The sequence below is a fragment of the Loxodonta africana genome, chromosome 7 (genome assembly GCF_030014295.1).
Source record: "Loxodonta africana isolate mLoxAfr1 chromosome 7, mLoxAfr1.hap2, whole genome shotgun sequence".
NCBI lineage: Eukaryota > Metazoa > Chordata > Mammalia > Proboscidea > Elephantidae > Loxodonta > Loxodonta africana.
In genome coordinates this window covers 36,257,774-36,279,289 of record NC_087348.1, presented here as the reverse complement: position 1 = coordinate 36,279,289, position 21,516 = coordinate 36,257,774, and the positions used below count along the sequence as shown (strand labels likewise).

Sequence of the window (21,516 nt, the reverse complement as noted above, 5' to 3'; positions counted from 1 at the left end):
GAAGGCGAAATTAAGATATTTACAGATAAACACAAGCTTAGTGAATTTGCAAAAACCAAACCAAAGCTACAAGAAATACTAAAGGAAATTGTTTGGTCAGAAAACCAATAATATCAGATAACAGCACAACACAAGGTCACAGAACAGGACATCCTGATATCAACTCAAATAGGGAAATCACAAAAACAAAATAAGATTTAAAAAAAAAAAAAAAGGCTCTAAACTGGGAATCATTGAAGTCAATATGTAAAAGATCACAATAATCAAAAAGAGGGACTAAATACAGGTGGCATAGAACTGCCATATGGAGAGGGATACAAGGCGATATAGGACAATACAAGTTGGGTTTTTACTTAGAAAAATAGGGGTAAATGTTAAGGTAACCACAAAGAGGTATAACAACTCCATAACTCAAAATAAAAACCAAGAAAAACAACGACTCAGCAAAGATAAAGTCAAATACTATGAAAATGAGGATCTCACAATTTACAAAGAAAAATGCCTCAGCACAAAAAAGTAACTGGAAAAATGAAATGGCCAACAACACACACAAAAAGGCATCAAAATGACAACACTAAACACATACTTATCTATAATTATGCTGACTGTAAATGGACTAAATGCATCAATAAAGAGACAGAGAGTCTCAGACTGGATAAAGAAACACGATCCGTCTATATGCTGCCTACAAGAGACACACCTTAGACTTAGAGACACAAACAAACTAAAACTCAAAGGATGGAAAAAAATATATCAAGCAAACAATAAGCAAAAAAGAGCAGGAGTAGCAATATTAATTTCTGACAAAATAGACTTTAAACTTAAATCCACCACAAAGGATAAAGAAGGACACTACATAATGATAAAAGGTACAATTGACCAGGAAGATAAAACCATATTAAATATTTATGCACCCAATGACAGGGCTGCAAGATACATAAATCAAATTTTAACAGAACTGAAAAGTGAGATAGACACCTCCACATTTATAGTAGGAGACTACAACACACCACTTTCGGAGAAGGACAGGACATCCAGTAAGAAGCTCAATAGAGACAGGGAAGACCTAATTACAACAAGCAACCAACTTGACCTCATTGACTTATACAGAACTGTCCACCCAACTGCTGCAAAGTATACTTTTTTTTCTAGCGCACATGGAACATTCTCTAGAATAGACCACATATTAGGTCATAAAACAAACCTTCGCAGAATCCAAAACATCGAAATATTACAAAGCATCTTCTCGGACCACAAGGCCATAAAAGTGGAAATCAATAACCGAAAAATTAGGGAAAAGAAATCAAATACTTGGAAACTGAACAATACCCTCCTGAAAAAAGACTGGGTTATAGAAGACATTAAGGAGGGAATAAGGAAATTCATAGAATGCAACGAGAATGAAAATACTTCCTATCAAAACCTCTGGGACACAGCAAAAGCAGTGCTCAGAGGCCAATTTACATCGATAAATGCACACATACAAAAAGAAGAAAGAGCCAAAATCAGAGAAGTGTCCCTACAACTTGAACAAATAGAAAGTGAGCAACAAAAGAATCCATCAGGCACCAGAAGAAAACAAATAATAAAAATTAGAGCTGAACTAAATGAATTAGAGAACAGAAAAAACAATTGAAAGAATTAACAAAGCCAAAAGCTGGTTCTTTGAAAAAATTAACAAAATTGATAAACCATTGGCTAGACTGACTAAAGAAATACAGGAAACAAATAACCCGAATAAGAAACGAGATGGGCCATATCACAACAGACCCAACTGAAATTAAAAGAATCATATCAGATTATCACGAAAAATTGTACTCTAACAAATTTGCAAACCTAGAAGAAATGGATGAATTCCTGGAAAAACACCACCTACCTAAACTAACACAATCAGAAGTAGAACAACTAAATAGATCCATAACAAAAAAAGAGATTGAAACGGTAATCAAAAAACTCCCAACAAAAAAAAGCCCTGGCCCGGATGGCTTCACTGCAGAGTTCTACCAAACTTTCAGAGAAGAGTTAACACCACTACTACTAAAGGTATTTCAAAGCATAGAAAATACTACCTAACTCATTCTATGAAGCCACCACATCCCTGATACCAAAACCAGGTAAAGACATCACAAAAAAAGAAAATTACACACCTATATCCCTCATGAACATAGTTGCAAAAATCCTCAACAAAATTCTAGCCAATAGAATTCAACAACATATCAAAAAATTAATCCACCATGACCAAGTGGGATTTTTACCGGGTATGCCACCATACAAATAAAACAAAAGACAAAAACCACATGATCTTATCAATTGATGCTGAAAAGGCATTTTACAAAGTCCAACACCCATTTATGATAAAAAACTCTCAGCAAAATAGGAATAGAAGGAAAATTCCTCAATAAAGGGCATCTATACAAAGCCAACAGCCAACATCACTCTAAATGGAGAGAGCCTGAAAGCGTTTCCCTTGAGAACTGGAAGGAGACAAGGATGCCCTTTATCACCGCTCTTATTCAACATTGTGCTAGAGGTCCTAGCCAGAGCAATTAGGCTAGACAAAGAAATAAAGGGCATCCAGACTGGTAATGAGGAAGTAAAATTATCTCTATTTGCAGATGACATGATCTTATACACAGAAAACCCTAAGGAATCCTCCAGAAAACTACTGAAACTAATAGAAGAGTTTGGCAGAGTCTCAGGTTATAAGATAAACATACAAAAATCACTTGGATTCCTCAAAGAACATCGAAGAGGAAATAACCAAATCAATACCATTCACAGTAGCCCCCAGGAAGATAAAAGACTTAGGAATAAATCTTACCAAAGATGTAAAAGACCTATACAAAGAAAACTACAAAGTACTACTACAAAAAACTAAAAAGGACCTACTTAAGTGGAAAAACATACCTTGCTCATGGATAGGAAGACTTAACATAGTAAAAATGTCTATTCTACCAAAAGCCATCTATACATACAATGCACTTCTGATCCAAATTCCAATGCCATTTTTTAATGTGACAGAGAAACAAATCACCAACTTCATATGGAAGGGAAAGAAGCCTCGGATAAGCAAAGCATTACTGAAAAAGAAGAAAGTGGGAGGCCTCACTCTACCTGATTTTAGAACCTATTATACAGCCACAGTAGTCAAAACAGCCTGGTACCGGTACAACAACAGGCACATAGACCAATGGAACAGAATTGAGAACCCAGATATAAATCCATCCACGTATGAGCAGCTGATATTTGACAAAGGCCCAGTGTCAGTTAATTGGGGAAAAGATAGTCTTTTTAACAAATGGTGCTGGCATAACTGGATATCCATTTGCAAAAGAATGAAACAGGACCCATACCTCACACCATGCACAAAAACTAACTCCAAGTGGATCAAAGACCTAAACATAAACACTAAAACGATAAAGATCATGGAAGAAAAAATAGGGACAACCTTAGGAGCCCTAATACAAGGCATAAACAGAATACAAAACATTACCAAAAATGACGAAGAGAAACCATATAACTGGGAGCTCCTAAAAATCAAACACCTATGCTCATCTAAAGACATCACCAAAAGAGTAAAAAGACCACCTACAGACTGGGAAAGAATTTTCAGCTATGACATCTCCGACCAGCACCTGATCTCTAAAATCTACATGATTCTGTCAAAACTCAACCACAAAAGACAAACAACCCAATCAAGAAGTGGGCAAAGGATATGAACACGCACTTCACTAAAGAAGATATTCAGGCAGCTAACAGATACATGAGAAAATACTCTCGATCATTAGCCATTAGAGAAATGCAAATTAAAACTACGATGAGATTCCATCTCACTCCAACAAGGCTGGCATTAATCCAAAAAACACAAAATAATAAATGTTGGAGAGGCTGCGGAGAGACTGGAACTCTTATACACTGCTGGTGGGAATGTAAAATGGTACAACCACTTTGGAAATCTATCTGGCGTTATCTTAAACAGTTAGAAATAGAACTACCATACAACCCAGAAATCCCACTCCTCGGAATATACCCTAGAGAAATAAGAGCCTTCACACGAACAGATATATGCACACCCATGTTTATTGCAGCTCTGTTCACAATAGCAAAAAGCTGGAAGCAACCGAGGTGTCTATCAATGGATGAATGGATAAATAAATTGTGGTATATTCACACAATGGAATACTACACATCGATAAAGAACAGTGACGAATCTATGAAACATTTCATAACTTGGAGGAACCTGGAAGGCATTATGCTGAGTGAAATTAGTCAGAGGCAAAAGGACAAATATTGTATAAGACCACTATTATAAGATCTTGAGAAATAGTATAAACTGAGAAGAACACATACTTTTTTGGTTACGAGGTGGGGAGGGAGGAAGGGTGGGAGAGGGTTTTTTTTACTGATTAGTTAGTAGGTAAGAGTTGCTTTAGTTGAAGGGAAGGACGATACTCAATACATGGAAGGTCAGCTCAACTGGACTGGACCAAAAGCAAAGAAGTTTCCAGGACAAACTGAATGCTTCAAAGGTCAGCGGAGCAAGGGCAGGGGTTTGGGGACTATGGTTTAAGGGGTTTTTTAAGTCAATTGGCAAAATAATTCTATTATGAAAACATTCTGCATCCCACTTTGAAGTGTGGTGTCTGGGGTCTTAAATGCTAACAAGCGGCCATCTAAGGTGCATCAATTGGTCTCAACCCACCTGGATCAAAGGAGAATGAAGAACACCAAGGTCGCATGATAACTAAGAGCCCAAGAGACAGAAAGGCCCACATGAACCAGAGACCTACATCATCCTGAGAGCAGAAGAACTAGTTGGTGCCCGGCCACAACCGATGACTGCCCTGACAGGGAGCACAACAGAGAACCCCTGAGGGAGCAGGAGATCAGTGGGATGCAGACCCCAAATTCTCACAAAAAGACCAGACTTAATTGTCTGACTGAGACTAGAGGAATCCTGGCGGTCATGGTCCCGAAACCTTCTGTTGGCCCCGGACAGGAACCATTCCCGAAGACAACTCATCAGACATGAAAGGGACTGGACAATGGGTAGGAGAGAGATGCTGATGAAGAGTGAGCTATTTGTATCAGGTGGACACTTGAGACTGTGTTGGCATCTCCTGTCTGGAGAGGGGATGGGAGGATAGAGAGAGTTGGAAGCTGGAAAAATTGTCAGGAAAGGAGAGACTGGAAGGGGTGACTCATTAGGGGGAGAGCAAGTGGGAGTACAGAGTAAGGTGTATATAAACTTATATGTGACAGTTTGACTTGATTTGTAAACATTCACTTGAAGCTCAATAAAAGTTAATAAAAAAAAAAAAAAGAAGTGACTGGAGTAAAGAATGAAGGTCTAGCTACCACAGTGACTCGCTTAAAGGAAATAAGCAGCCAAAAGCAGGACCTAAAGAGTATGGGAATTCTGGCTCATGGCTTTAGTTCAAGACTCCTCGTTCCAAAACAGCCAGTTCTCCTTTCTGAAAATCAAATTGCTGTACGTAGAATGTGCAGAAGAGAAAATTTGATTTTCAGTAAAACAGAAGCCTAAACATCCTACAACAGCCAGAGGCACCCTTAAGGGCTTACCTGGATTCTAGGACATAGTGATAGGTTGAGTTTAATGAAAAGTGGTAAAAATTTAGATATAGTTGAGATGGCATGAAATCTGACACCCAAGAGATCTTGGAGTTCTTTTCACAACACGTAGACAATGCTCAGAAAAAAGGAGTCACTCACATTTCCAATCAGTTTGAACACCTGATCACCATGTACATTGTACACCGTTACAATAGTGTTGAGTGCGGCATTGCGTACAGCGTTGTCACGGTCTCCTATGTGAATAGCTATCTCCTTTAAGGCTTTTCCTGGGGTTGGTTGGCAAACATTCATGCCATAGGACTCGACCAGACACCCCAGCTCTTCCAGGCACTCTGATGGGGGAGAAAGGTTAGGTTAATGACAGACTCGGCACATGTTTGGCAGAGACCTATCTTTACTAGATACATTTCCCTTTGTGTAAGTAAAAAGGGCTAAAATCTTCTTCCGGCTCTGTTTAGAATTTTTTCTTGTTTATTGCCTTCTTATAAAGCACACAATGAAACAATGGTATTACAGTAAGTCCTCCTGGAAGAAAGGGATGTGCATGTGAGTCAGATGGCCCCTGTGCACATGATTTTGTCACCAGGGAGGTACTGAGCAGCGCCTGTATCACTTGATACTGTGGCTCCACCAGCGTGCAACTCATCATTCTCACAGCCCAAATCAGAAGGTTGGAAGCAACTACACAGATTTTAAGCAAATTTTCTTGTTCGTCTCTAAACTTTCTTTCAGGGGTCACTGTTGTGGAGACCCATGCCTTGATTTAAATTATAGGTTTCACCTGCTCTCTGCTTAGAGTTTTTGGATTTGGTTCCTTCCATGATGAAAGGGAACATCTTGCTGGCTGGGTAGACAAGGCACATCCGGTTCAGGATGGCACGGACGTCTTTACGAATGACATCCTTTGGTTCTCCAACCTAATCAACAAGGAAATAATGATTAAGTGAGGCATTCTCTGAGTAGTAATGGCTCTTCTTCCATGTATTTCTACATCTTGAAGAAAAGAGGCATGGGAACAAGAGGTGGAAGGCATCACCAAATAATAAATGAAAACGGGAGAGGGAATAAAAGTATAGGAACTAAGGTCAGCTGGAAGCTTAAGTAGCTTTCCAGGGTGAGAACGATACATTACCTTGAGGATGAGATAGGGGATGAAGGAAGATGCTTCATTCTCAGTAAGATGATACTCCTCTTCACTTAGCAGGGTGAAGAGTAATTTTAAATATTCTAGGGTTTTCATTAGGACACTTGTATTGGTGTCAAAAAACCGCAGGGTAAGCCACTTTAAGATAAGATCCAGGCAGCCAATGACACCTTCTTTTTCACTCTCCAAGTGCTTAAAACAAAATAAAACAAAATTCCCCACAAATAAGACTATATAAAAACTTAAGTTCTATTAGGCAAGTACGTCTTTAATTTTACTAGAGCCCCAAAGGAAAACGAAAGATTTTAAACTCTCCACTTAAGACCTAAAAAATATAGCCACGTAGTCACTTATTCTATCAAAAACCAAGACAGTTCTAAAAACAGTGAACATGGTATATTCCATTTCCTTCTCAAATTGTATAAACTTCTGATTGTTTCACAGGGCTCAGTATGCTCGCATGCCTGAGGTACGTGCATATTTATCTATTGTAAACTTACATCAACCATGACAGCCAGGGCTTTGTTATGATGCTGAAAGTCTGAGTGAAACATCTCATCTTGTAGCCATTTAGCCACACAGCTAGACATTTGAATCTTTAGTTGCTCAATGTATTCATCCCGGGGAGTAGTAAAATTCCACTTCAGCACCTGAAAAGAAAAAACAAACCCCAGTGAAAAGGGGTTATATGTCAGCAGTGCTAGTAGTAACCTAGAACGAGGTAGAGAAACCTACTTAATACAGCTGGAGGAGCCAATTTAATAGGAAAGTTTCGAATTCAACATGATTCACATGTAATTACAGATGAACGCAAAATGTACTCTGAAGCTGTCATATTGCTGGAAGCTTAACAAATGTGAAAATCTTCTATAAATAGAATTTTTAGGAATTCTTACTAGAAAAGTCAATTATACATTAATGTGTAACATAGCGGACACTGTTAGCACAACCTTAATAGAGAAAATTTTTGAAATGTCTAACAAAATTAAAAATGCTCACATCACTCTAAGAATCTAAATAGATATACTAGCATATGTACACAAAGACTTACACATAAGTTTGTAATACTGAAAGACTAGAAACAACTTAAATATCCTAAATGTCAGCTGGACGTTTATCAATGTACCAATAAAAAGAATACTATATAATATATAGAATGTATATCAGTAAATTTTTCATGATTAGGTTACATAAATATATACACAGATCAATGATTTTTAAGATATTTCAAACACGATTAAAAGAAAAAAGATACAGAACAAAGAATATGGCATGTTCCCATTTGTGTCAAAGGAAGGGCTATGTGTTTATACATATAGGTTTGTAAACGTATGAAGTATGTCTGGGGTAATACACCAAAAAGCCAGTAGTAATAATAATTGTCTCTATGGCGGGGAGACTGGACTGGGAGGGAGACATGCTTTTCCTATTACACTCTGCACTTTATATACCACTTGATTTTTTTTTTTTTTTAAAAAACCATGCACATATTTTGAAAAAAAATTAAAACTGCCTAACAAAACCAAACTACGTCAGAAGAGAAATGACTGAACTAGCCATATACATAATCACCAAATCTGCTTGTTAAGATATTGGGGTACAAGAAGGTTTAAAGAAAGAGCCCGTTATATATGTATGTTGATAAAAATCTATGAACACTTTACATTTTTTATTCTAAAAACTAAAAAAAAAAAAACAAAAACAAATAAAAAACCCTCTAAATCCTTCCTATCTATTGGAGGGAACAATAGGCAATAGCTCCATTTTATAGGGTCTTTTGTAGGAATGAATGCGCCCATAAAGTTGTCTTAGAGAGAGAATAAGACATAATTCACAAGCAAAAGAGTCAGTAAATCACAAGCTATTTTACACTGATCTGAATTTCAAACTGCAAAACTATTCTTGACTATTCAAACACTAACAAACCAATTCCTGAAGATTCTTTTTCTTTTCTTACCTTCAATCCTTTTTCATCTCTCATCCTTTGCTCCTTTCCATTTGGAAGAACAATAAAAATAGGACCAGACTTGTCATCATCCTCCTTTAAGCTTGTTTTGCTTGGCACTTTCTTTCCTTGTGTATTCTACAACCATGGTTCAGGGAAGATTAATTAACAAGGTCACTTCTCCTTAGGAATATGATGTTGCTGCCCAGTAAAAGGGCACTATATAAAACAGAGATGCCTCTCTACATTATATTCCACGTGAAAGTAACAGCTGCTCCATAGAATCTTGCATATAATATGTTTTGGTCCATGTTCTCTAGAAATGTTTCTAATAGGATTCTTAAGTAACTCTTGGTTAGTCCTTGTAATGGCTGGGAAAACTGCCATTATCTATCATTGGTCTGGGTCACAGACTCTTTTTGTTTATTGTATAATCTTTTTCTTTCTTGAAATCTTCAACAGTATTTATAGCTACCCAACAGAAAGCTTTTCTGTTTCTCTCCATATTTAAATGCATCTCTATCACACATCAACATAATCTGAGATGCTTGGCCCTGCTTCTAGAGAAAGTTGCAAGATGCATTTTAAATACTTAAGTCATGAAAGTGGTTTTAAAAAATAACCCAAGATTTATAATCTCTGTATCAGATGGAAAGAATATAATGAACACTCAGTACCTACGTTTAAGGTAAAATACGAATTGAATTACTGGAATCATTTTGATTATAAATGTACCAAGAGTTCACTATTTCTAGTTGGTCAGAATTTTCTTTCTAGTTCAGACACTGAAATCATTCAGTCAAAACAAATGTGAAATAATGTACATGAAAATGCTTTGTAAACTGCAAAAGACTGAAAAAGAAAGATAAGGCATTAATAACAGAGTTTGAAGCATTTATGATCAAAATAATAAAGACTTGCTAAATTTAGGGTAAGGACAGGAAGAAGAGTAGGAAAATAACAGCTTCGCTGAATAGTTTTGAAGTTAATTACCCATTTAAGTTAATTCACTGAGTTAAAGACCATAAGTGTGTAGGAAAGAAAAACAAATAATTGTAATATTTAGAAGAATGGCCGGAGAGTACCCATTCTATGATGGGGGTATAATAAATGTACTGGGTAATACAACAGCTTCTACTCTACACTTCTATCAGTTATACACAGTTAATGAAATATTTTTCTCTATATTTACTACTAGATTTACAACTAATTGCATAATTCTGTGATTTTTCTTCTGTAATTATTAAATAATCAATACTTGGAACACAGTGACAAGCTCTGAATCTTGGTATAGAAATTGATGACAATTTGCTGTAATTAAAAAACTTAATTAAATGAAAAAACACCCAGTGGAGATACTTAAAGCCGAATACTTGAACAAGTATCTTTAAATCATCCAACTCTGAACGGACGTTGAAAGGATTGGTGATGCATCATAAAAAGTTACAATGCTGTGGGGACAAAAGGCATTTTGTTGTAGACTAACCAGAACATCTAGCAGGACAACTTAACTGTGCCAAAATTGAAGGAAGTTGTTTAACTCCCTTTTCTCAAATCAGAATCAGTCTGAAGTGTTTATTCTGCCAGAGATACATAAGAAATCCTCTCTCTTCACTACTGCAGATTTTCCCCCAAAGATCTGCTTAACAAAAATCATGACAGCAGCTTTTGAGGACAGAATGTCTGGTTTTGGGCCTTATTAAAAATGAGCTACAGAACACTTGCATGCATACTTGATAATATCGGGGGTGGTAATGTTCTTTCACATATTATATCACATCTTTCCTAATAGAATGTGTCGGTGTATAAAATGCACTCAAAGCAATTTCCCATCTAAATATGCCATGTTAACATACCTTTGCTTTCGAGGAAGCTCCTAGAGTTTTGGCCTTTTTGGGATCAGGTTTGGGTTCTACAGAGCTGGAAACAGACTCTTCAACAGGTGCTTTGAGGAAAAAAAAAGCATGTACTATAAATACAAGCTCTAAATAAGATCACTGTATTCTGGGGAGGTTCAGTATATAATGGTCATAAGAAAGTCTGCAGTTTGAATCCTTGACTTCCTTTTTAAGCATAACCTTAAGAAATTTATTCAGAAAACTTACATCTCTTTACAAACATTCAAGTTGTGGTTTTAAAACTATTTTCTAAATGCAGTTAAAAAAAATATTTTTGCTAGAGTGATATTTCCTTAAGGGTGGAAAATGTCTTTCATGTTTGATACTTCGCTATATCTGCTATATAGCAAGATTCTAATAAACGTTATAACTGAATATATGGTTTGATACCAAAAGTTTTATACATGTAAAATTTCTAACACTATAACACCAATAATTTCTATCCCACTAAACAGAAGAATATTGTTTTTTTAAAGCAATAATAACTTTAGAAGAGAAAAGTTTCCAGGTTAGTGTTCTATTTATACATTACGGAATTTTTACACCAGGAAGAAGAAATCAAGAATTTTCTCTTAAAGAAGATTAATAAATATTAGAATAGATGAACAAACAGCCAAGTGTAGTGGAAGGAGAACTCATTTGTGAACCAGTAAGTGGAATTCAATGCTGGTTCAAGCATTGACTGGCTGTTTGAGCAAGTCACTTCACCTCTTTGACTTTCCTCATTTGTTAATAAAGGGGATATTAAGCTAGGTGGTCTCCATTCTTTCCAGTTATAATATCCAATAGCAGAAAATGGTTGCAGGAACTTTAAAAAATAGGCTGTCACTAGCTTTCCAGAAAATTTCAGTGTACTATTCATTGAAGACTCCTTTTTGGACTTGGGAACTGAATTAATCATCTTTGTACCTGTAGCACAGTTCCTGACATAAAATAGGTACTTGACAAATGTTTGTGAAAGGAGGTTAAGGAGAGAGGGAGGGCTTGGAATCTAGGCTGTGAGAAAACATGATGAAAAATGACGGCTGGATTTCTTTACAGAATTACCTAGGACTACTTCCTTCCCCTTTAATCCTCTCGAGACAGTTACCTGACACAGGCTGGAATTTGGCTGGAGCCGACCCTCCTACTGGTTTGGAAGTCGCTTTAGCAGGTGCCGGTTTGGCTGGCATATTAGCTTTGGCTTTATCTAGCATGGCCAATACCTGATCTTTAGAAGTTGGCTAGGGAGACAATATAACACACGAAGTGAGAGATCACATAAATGATACACTCATACTATGTTTACTAACAGATCTGCTGTCAGACAAATGACTGGACTCCTAGTTTTAAAATACTAATGAAGTAAGGGATGCAGCACACAGTGCAAGAGACGTAACACACATTATGAAGTCACACTAAATTAGTTATCATCCTAGAAGGTCAGGATTTTCGCCTTTTGCTAAATATTTTATTTTTGTTCTCATCAGGAATTCAAGTTGGAACTCATGGGGGGTAGTATGATCTTCTGCTTCTATAAATCACGTTCAGTATTTTTCTAATGGCACACAACAACAACAAAAACAACACGTAGTACCTTTAGTTTCCCAGTAGCCTTGGCCATCTTCTCATACCCTAAATGCATCATGAAGAAGGGCAAGGCATCTTGGGCCTTTTTTCGTACATCTCCATTACGGTCCTCTAGACAGGAGTAGAGATGAGGAACACAGAGGATAAGGTCTGTTGGGGTGGAACGAAGAGTGGGTAGTTTCTCAGCTAGCCAGCCCAGAAGCTGCCAAAAGAAATAAAGATTAGTTACACACTTGAAGTAGAAATTATACTTATGATCTTAGGCTTAATGACTTTATCAGTGCCAAACACTGCAGTGAGTTAGCTCTTACACTTCATCTTTCCAATATACATTCAACAATTTTCATTGCTCAAGAATTGCGCCATATTTAAATAATATATGCAAAGATGACAATAATCTTTAAGACAAGGACACAGTTCTTTAGACCATATGTAGACATTAAATGATAAAGCTTTAACGGTTCTTAACGACTTTTCAAGATGAAAAGCTTCCATTTATCTCCTTTTTATTTTTTTTTTTAAGTTCTAAGAAATAGTCAAGCTATTAAAGACTCAAAGAGGAGCCCTGATGGCGCAGTGGATAAGTAGCTCAGCTGCTAACTAAAGGTCAGCAGTTGAAACTCATCAGCTGCTCTACAGGAGAAAGTCTGCTTCTGTAGAAGTTTGCACTGCTGTCCAGTCAGTTCCAACTCATACTTAGTGACACTATGTGCAACACAATGAAACTCTGCCTGGTCCTGCCCCAACCTCATGATTGTTGCTACATTTGAGCCCACTGTTGCAGCCACTGTGTCAATCCAACTTGTTGAGGGGCTTCCTCATTTTCACTGACCCTCTACTTTACCAAGCATGATGTCTTCTCCAGGGACTGATCCCTCCTGATAACATGTGCAAAGCATGTGAGATGAAGTTTGGCCATTGTAATTTCTAAGGAGCATTCTGGCTGTACTTCTCCCAAGACAGATTTGCTAGTTCTTTTGGCAGTCCATGGTATATTCAATATTCTTCAACCAAAACCAAAATCTATTGCCGTCGAGTCAATTCTGACTCATAGCGACCCTACGGGACAGAGTAAAACTGCCCCACAGAGTTTCCAAGGAGCGCTTGGTGGATTTGAACTGCCAACCTTTTAGTTAGCAGCCATAGCACTTAACCACTATGCCACCAGGGTTTCCTCAATATGCTTCACCAACACCATAATTCAAAGGCATCAGTTTTTCTTTGGTAAAAGATTACAGCCTTGGAAACCCCAAGAGGCAGTTCTAGTCTGTTCCATAGGGTCCCTAAGAGTTGGAAGCAACTCAATGGCATTGGGTTTGGTTTTTGTTTTTTTTAAAGACACAAAACGTTTATTTTATCAAAAGACAAACTCTCCAAGACTTCTGTTTTCACATTACACCAACAGTTTTTCTCTGCACCTCTAAAACAATTCATATTTGTATTTATTTTTTAATAGAAATTTTCACTGAGATTAAAGATTCACATGCCATTATAAGAAATACAGAGAGAGTTCATGTAACCTTTACCCAGTTTTCTCCAATAATAGCATTTTGCAAAATACAGTACAATTATCACAATCAGGATATTGAATTGACACAATCCATTGATCTTATTTAGATTTCCCCTTTTACTTCTGCTCACTTGTAGTATGCATGTCTGTATTTACCTCTAAACAATTTTATCACATGTACATTAATATATCCACCACCACAGTAAAGACACTGAACAGTTGCATCATAAGAATCTAATGTGGCCCATTTGTAGCTGCACCCATATCCTTTCCTCTCTGCCACATCCCTAATGCCTGGCAATTACTAATCTGTTCCCCATTTCTAAAATTCTGTCATTTCAAACATGATATATAAATGGAATCATACAGTATATGACCTTTTGGGATTGGCTATTGTCACACAGCATAATTCCCTGGATATTTACTAAAGGAGTCACATGTATCAATAGTTCATTCCTTCTTCTTGCTGAATAGTATTCCATGGTATGGATGTACAAGTTTGTTTAACCATTCACCTGTTGAAGGACATCTAGACTGTTTCCAGTTTTTGACTATTACAAATAAAGCTATGAACATTTGTGTACAGGCTTCTGTATAGTAAGTTTTCATTTTCTGGGTTCAATACCCAAGAGCCGCAGTTGCTGAGTCATACGGTAACTGCATGTCTCGTTTTATATAAGGAACTCCCCAGCTGTTTTCTGGAGTAGCTGTAAAATTTTACTTTCCCACCAGCAACTTGTAAGTACCCCAGTTTCTCTACATACTCATCAGGATTATCAATCTTGACTTTAGCCATTCTGACAGGTGTGTAATAATATCTCATTGTAGTTTTAATTTGTTTTCCCTAACGGCAAAACGGGGCATCAGGATTGGAGGGAGACTCATTAACAACCTGTGTTATGCAGATGACACAACCTTGCTTGCTGAAAGTGAAGAGAACTTGAAGCACTTACTAATGAAGATCAAAGACCACAGCCTTCAGTATAGATTGCACCTCAACATAAAGGAAACAAAAATCCTCACAACTGGACCAATGAGCAACATCATGATAAACAGAGAAAAGATTGAAGTTGTCAAGGATTTCATTTTACTTGGATCCACGATCAGCAGCCATGGAAGCAGCAGTCAAGAAATCAAAAGACGCATTGCATTGGGTAAATCTGTTGCAAAGGACCTCTTTAAAGTGTCGAAGAGCAAAGATGTCACCTTGAAGACTAAGGTGCGCATGACCCAAGCCATGGTATTTTCAATCGCATCAAATGCATGTGAAAGATAGACAATGAATAAGGAAGGCTGAAGAAGAACTGATGCCTTCGAATTGTAGTGTTGCCAAAGAATACTGAATATACCATGGACTGTCAAAAGAAGGAACAAATCCGTCTTGGAAGTATAACCAGAATGCTCCTTAGAAGCAAGGATGGCAAGGCTGCGTCTTACATACTTTGGATATGTTGTCAGGAGGGCTCAGTCCCTGGAGGACGACATCATGCTTGGCAGAGTACAGGGTCAGGGGAAAACAGGAAGGCCCTCAACAAGGTGGACAGACACAGTGGCTGCAACAATGAGCTCAAGCATGACGACTGTAAGGATGGCGGAGGACCGGGCAGTGTTTCGTTCTGTTGTTCATAGGGTCGCTATGAGTCAGAACTGACTCAACAGCACCTAACAACAACAGCGGCAAAAGCTGTTTAACATCTTTCATGTGCTTATTTCCCATCTGGATATTCTTTTCAGTGAAATGTCTGTTCATATCTTTAGCCCAATTTCTAATTAAATTTTTTTTACTGTTGAGTTTTGAGAGCTCTTTATATATCCCAGATATTAGTTCTTTATTGGATATAGAGTTTACAAATATTCATTCTCTTCACACGGTCTTTTGCAGAGTAAAATTTTTAATTTTGATAAGCTCCAATTTACTAATTTTTCCTTTTATGAGTTATGCTTTTAATATTAAGTCTAAGAATTCTTTGCCTAGCCCTAAGTCCTGAAGACTATAGTTTTATGTTTTACATTTAAGTCCATGATACATTTGGAATTAATTTTTGTGCAAAGTTTAGGTGAAGATTCATTTTTTGGTCTATGGATGTCCAAACGCTTCAGAATGATTTGTCAAAAAGGCTATCCTTCCTGCATTGAACTGCTTTTATGGCTTTGTCAAAAATTAGTTGACCATATTTTTGTGAGTCTATTTCTGAGCTCCCCTGTTCCTCTGATTGACATGTCTATCCCTCCACTAAGACTAAAATGTTTTGATTACTGTAGCAATATAGTAAGCCTTAACATCTGGTAGGGAAGAAAGGCTTCATGATCTTCTGTAAGATTACAGCTATTGAAAATGCTATGGAGTGCCGTTCTACTCTGACACACATGGGGTCTCCATGAGTCAAACTGACTTTATGGCAACAGGTTTTTAGTTTTAGTATCTCGTGATTTTCCTACTTTATTCTTTGTTAAAATTGTTTCAGCTATTCTAAGTCTTGTACCTTTCTGCATAAATTTTAGAGTAAGTTTGTCTATGTCTATAAAAAATATCTTGCTGGAATTTTGATAGGAACTGCAGTAAACCTATAGATTTGGTAAGAACTGACATTTCTAGTATGTTGAGTCTTCCAATCCATGAACACAGCAAAACTATGTCTTCTTTGCTTCAACATTTTGTAATTTTAAGCACACATAGTCTCTATTTGTTTTGTTAGTGTATACCTAAGGATTTTCTTTGGAGTGACTGTAAATGGTACTGCATTTTTAATTTTGGTTTCCACATGTTTATCGTAGTACAAAGAAACGTGATTAATTTTTGTGTGCTGATCTTTTATCCTGCAACCTTTCTGAACTGACTTACTACTTCTAGGAGTTTATTTCTGGATTCTTTTATATTTTCTGTGAAATCATGTCATTTGCAATTAGGGACAGTTCTATTCCTTTCCAAGTGACATACTCTTCATTCCTCTTTCTTGCCTGCCTGAAGTGATTAGAAATTCTAGTACTATGTTGAATCAGCATCTTTGCTTTTTGCCAGTCTTAGGGCCTAAGTACTCAGTCTTTCACCATTAAGTATGTTAGCTGTAGGTTTTTTTGCAGATGCTCTTTATCAATTTCAGGTAATTCTCCATTCCTAACTTGCTAGGAGCTTTTCTTATCATGAATGTTAGATTTTGTCAAACTTTTTTCTGTGTCAGCTAAACGTTCATCCGATTTTTCTTCTTTAGCCTATTGATATGGTGGATTAACATGGATGAATTTTTGAATGTTGAACTTTGTATTTATTTATTTCAATAATTTTTATTGTGCTTTAAGTGAAAGTTTACAAATCAAGTCAGTCTCCCACATATAAGCTTATAGACACCTTACTACGTACTCCCATTTACTCTTCCCCTAATGAGTCAGCTCGCTCCCTCCTTCCAGTCTCTCCTTTCGTGACACTTTTGCCAGTTTCTAACCCTCTCTATCCTCCCATCTCCCCTCCAGACAGGAGATGCCAACACAGTCTCAAGTGTCCACCTGATACAAGTAGCTCACTCTTCATCAGCATCTCTCTCCAACTCATTGTCCAGTCTCTTCGATGTCTGATGAGTTGTCTTCGGGAATGGTTCCTGTCCTGGGCCGACAGAAGGTTTGGGGACCATGACCGCCGGGATTCCTCTAGTCTCAGTCAGACCATTAAGTCTGGTCGTTTTATCAGAATTTGGGGTCTGCATCCCACTGCTCTCCTGCTCCCTCAGGGGTTCTCTGTTGTGCTCCCTGTCAGGGCAGTCATCAGTTGTGGCTGGGCACCATCTACTTCTTCTGGTCTCAGGATGATGTAAGTCTCTGGTTCATGTGGCCCTTTCTGTCTCCTGGGCTCCTACTTACCGTGTGACCTTGGTGTTCTTCATTCTCCTTTGATCCAGGTGGGTTGAGACCAATTGATGCATCTTAGATGGCCGCTTGTTAGCATTTAAGACCCCAGACACCACACTTCAAAGTGGGATGCAGAATGTTTTCATAATAGAATTATTTTGCCAATTGACTTAAAAAACCCCTTAAACCATAGTCCCCAAACCCCTGCCCTTGCTCCGCTGACCTTTGAAGCATTCAGTTTATCCCGGAAACTGCTTTTGGTCTAGTCCAGTTGAGCTGACCTTCCCTGTATTGAGTATTGTCCTTCCCTTCATCTAAAGCAGTTCTTATCTACTAACTAATCAGTAAATAACCCTCTCCCGCCCTCCCTCCCTCCCCACTCTTGTAACCACAAAAGAATGTGTTCTTCTCAGTTTATATTATCTCTCAAGATCTTATAATAGTGGTCTTATACAATATTTGTCCTTTTGCATCTGACTAATTTTACTAAGCATAATGCCTTCCAGGTTCCTCCATGTTATGAAATGCTTCACAGATTTGTTACTGTTCTTTATCGATGCGTAGTATTTCATTGTGTGAATATACCACAATTTATTTAACCATCCATCCATTGATGGACACCTTGGTTGCTTCCAGCTTTTTGCTATTGTAAAGACTGCTGCAATAAACATGGGTGTGCATATATCTGTTCGTGTAAAGGCTCTTATTTCTCTAGGGTATATTCTGAGGAGTGGGATTTCTGGGTTATATGGTAGTTCTATTTCTAACTTTTTAAGAAAACGCCAGATAGATTTCCAAAGTGGTTGTACCATTTTACATTCCCACCAGCAGTGTATAAGAGTTCCAATCTCTCCACAGCCTCTCCAACATTTATTATTTTGTGTTTTTTGGATTAATGCCAGCCTTGTTGGAGTGAGATGGAATCTCATCGTAGGTTTAATTTGCATTTCTCTACTGGCTAATGATCGAGAGCATTTTCTCATATTTCTGTTAGCTGCCTGAATATCTTCTTTAGTGAAGTGCGTGTTCATATCCTTTGCCCACTTTTGATTGGGCTGTTTGTTTTTTTGTGGTTGAGTTTTGACAGAATCATATAGATTTTAGAGATCAGGTGCTGGTCGGAGATGTCATAGCTGAAAATTTTTTCCCAATCTGTAGGTGGTCTTTTTACTCTTTTGGTGAAGTCTTTAGATGAGCATAGGTGTTTGATTTTTAGGAGCTCCCAGTTATCTGGTTTCTCTTCGTCATTTTTGGTAATGTTTTGTATTCTGTTTATGCCTTGTATTAGGGCTCCTAAGGTTGTCCCTATTTTTTCTTCCATGATCTTTATCGTTTTAGTGTTTATGTTTAGGTCTTTGATCCACTTGGAGTTAGTTTTTGTGCATGGTGTGAGGTATGGGTCCTGTTTCATTCTTTTGCAAATGGATATCCAGTTATGCCAGCACCATTTGTTAAAAAGACTGTCTTTTCCCCAATTAACTGACACTGGGCCTTTGTCAAATATCAGCTGCTCACACGTGGATGGATTTATATCTGGGTTCTCAATTCTGTTCCATTGGTCTATGTGCCTGTTGTTGTATCAGTACCAGGCTGTTTTGACTACTGTGGCTGTATAATAGGTTCTAAAATCAGGTAGAGTGAGGCCTCCCACTTTCTTGTTCTTTCTCAGTACTGCTTTACTTATCCAGGGCTTCTTTCCCTTCCATATGAAGACGGTGATTTGTTTCTCCATCACATTAAAAAACGTCACTGGAATTTGGATCGGAAGCGCATTGTATGTATAGATGGTTTTTGGTAGAATAGACATTTTTACTATGTTAAGACTTCCTATCCATAAGCAAGGTATGTTTTTCCATTTATGTAGGTCCCTTTTAGTTTCCTGCACTAGTTACTTTGTAGTTTTCTTTGTATAGGTCTTTTACATCTTTGGTAAGATTTATTCCTAAGTATTTTATCTTCTTGAGGGCTACTGTGAATGGTATTGATTTGGTGATTTCCTCTTCGATGTTCTTTTTGTTGATATAGAGGAATCCAAGGGATTTTTGTATGTTTATCTTGTAACCTGAGACTCTGCCAAACTCTATTAGTTTCAGTAGTTTTCTGGAGGATTCCTTAGGGTTTTCTGTGTATAAGATCATGTCATCTGCAAACAGAGATAACTTTACTTCCTCCTTACCAGTCTGGATGCCCTTTATTTCTTTGTTTAGCCTAATTGCTCTGGCTAGGACTTCTAGCACAATGTTGAATAAGAGCGGTGATAAAGGGCATCCTTGTCTGGTTCCCGTTCTCAAGGGAAATGCTTTCACGCTCTCTTCATTTAGAACGATGCTGGCTGTTGGCTTTGTATACATGCCCTTTACTATGTTGAGGAATTTTCCTTCTATTCCTATTTTGCTGAAAGTCTTTATCATGAATGGGTGTTGGACTTTGTCAAATGCCTTTTCTGCATCAATTGATGAGATCATGTGGTTTTTGTCTTTTGTTTTATTTATACGGTAGATTACATTAATGGTTTTTCTAATATTAAACCAACCTTGCATAAAACCTGGTATAAATCCCACTTGATAATGGTGAATTATTTTTTTTGATATTGTTGAATTCTATTGGCTAGAATTTTGTTGAGGATTTTTACATCCATGTTCATGAGGGATATAGGTCTGTAATTTTCTTTTTTTGTGGTGTCTTTACCTGGTTTTGGTATCAGGGATACGGTGGCTTCATAGAATGAGTTAGGTAGTATTCCATGATTTTCTATGCTTTGAAATATCTTTACTAGTAGCGGTGTTAACTCTTCTCTGAAAGTTTGGCAAAACTCTGCAGTGAAGCCGTCCAGGCCAGGGTTTTTTTTTTTTGTTGGGAGTTTTTTGATTACCTTTTCAATCTCTTTTTTTGTTACGGGTCTATTTAGTTGTTCTACTTCTGATTGTGTTAGTTTAGGTAGGTAGTGTTTTTCTAGGAATTCATCCATTTCTTCTAGGTTTGCAAATTTGTTAGAGTACAATTTTTCATGATAATCTGATATGATTCTTTTAATTTCAGTTGGGTCTGTTGTTATATGGCCCATTTCGTTTCTTATTCTTTTAATTTCAGTTGGGTCTGTTGTGATATGGCCCATCTCGTTTCTTATTCGGGTTATTTGTTTCCTTTCCTTTATTTCTTTTGTCAGTCTGGTCAATGGTTTATCAATTTTGTTAATTTTTTCAAAGAACCAGCTTTTGGCTTTGTTAATTCTTTCAATTGTTTTTCTGTTCTCTAATTCATTTAGTTCAGCTCTAATTTTTATTATTTGTTTTCTTCTAGTGCCTGATGGATTCTTTTGTTGCTCGCTTTCTATTTGTTCAAGTTGTAGGCACAGTTCTCTGATTTTCGCTCCTTCTTCTTTATGTATGTGTGCATTTATCAATATAAATTGACCTGTGAGCACTGCTTTTGCTGTGCTCCAGAGGTTTTGATAGAAGGTGTTTTCATTCTCGTTGCATTCTATGAATTTCTTTATTCCCTCCTTAATGTCTTCTATAACCCAGTCTTTTTTCAGCAGGGTATTGTTCAGTTTCCACGTATTTGATTTCTTTTCCCTGATTTTTCTATTATTGATTTCCACTTTTATGGCTTTGTGGTCTGAGAAGATGCTTTGTAATATTTTGATGTTTTGGATTCTGCAAAGGTTTGTTTTATGACCTAATATGTGATCTTTTCTAGAGAATGTTCCATGTTCACTAGAAAAAAAAGTATACTTTGCAACTGTTGGGTGGACTGTTCTGTAGAAGTCTATGGGGTCAAGTTGGTTGATTGTAGCAATTAGGTCTTCTGTGTCTGTACTGAGCTTCTTATTGGAAGTCTTGTCCTTCTCCAAAAGTGGTGTGTTGAAGTCTCCTACTGTAATTGTGGAGGTGTCTATCTCACTCTTCAGTTCTGTTAAAGTTTTTTTTATGTATCTTGCAGCCCTGTCACTGGGTGCATAAATATTTAATATGGTTTTATCTTCCTGGTCTATTGTCCCTTTAATCATTATGTG

The 21,516-nt window shown here is 37.3% G+C and overlaps 1 protein-coding gene and 1 non-coding gene across 5 annotated transcripts in view; both read right to left on the bottom strand.

The window, feature by feature from the left end:
* CKAP5 (cytoskeleton associated protein 5) overlaps positions 1 to 21,516 on the bottom strand; it is a 113,252-nt gene that overhangs the window by 22,111 nt on the left and 69,625 nt on the right. For all 4 annotated transcript variants that reach the window (XM_003412252.4, XM_010592087.3, XM_064288188.1 and 1 more), the window contains 8 exons: positions 12,159 to 12,353; positions 11,673 to 11,805; positions 10,541 to 10,629; positions 8,697 to 8,822; positions 7,240 to 7,389; positions 6,728 to 6,931; positions 6,377 to 6,512; positions 5,734 to 5,927 (listed from right to left, as the gene is read on the bottom strand). In XM_003412252.4, coding sequence (XP_003412300.2) covers positions 5,734 to 5,927; positions 6,377 to 6,512; positions 6,728 to 6,931; positions 7,240 to 7,389; positions 8,697 to 8,822; positions 10,541 to 10,629; positions 11,673 to 11,805; positions 12,159 to 12,353 — 1,227 coding nt within the window. The remainder of the gene's footprint in view (positions 1 to 5,733; positions 5,928 to 6,376; positions 6,513 to 6,727; positions 6,932 to 7,239; positions 7,390 to 8,696; positions 8,823 to 10,540; positions 10,630 to 11,672; positions 11,806 to 12,158; positions 12,354 to 21,516) is intronic.
* On the bottom strand, positions 6,141 to 6,251 carry LOC111751259 (small nucleolar RNA SNORD67). Its single transcript, XR_002786349.1, has one exon. It is a non-coding gene; the product is annotated as a small nucleolar RNA SNORD67 (small nucleolar RNA).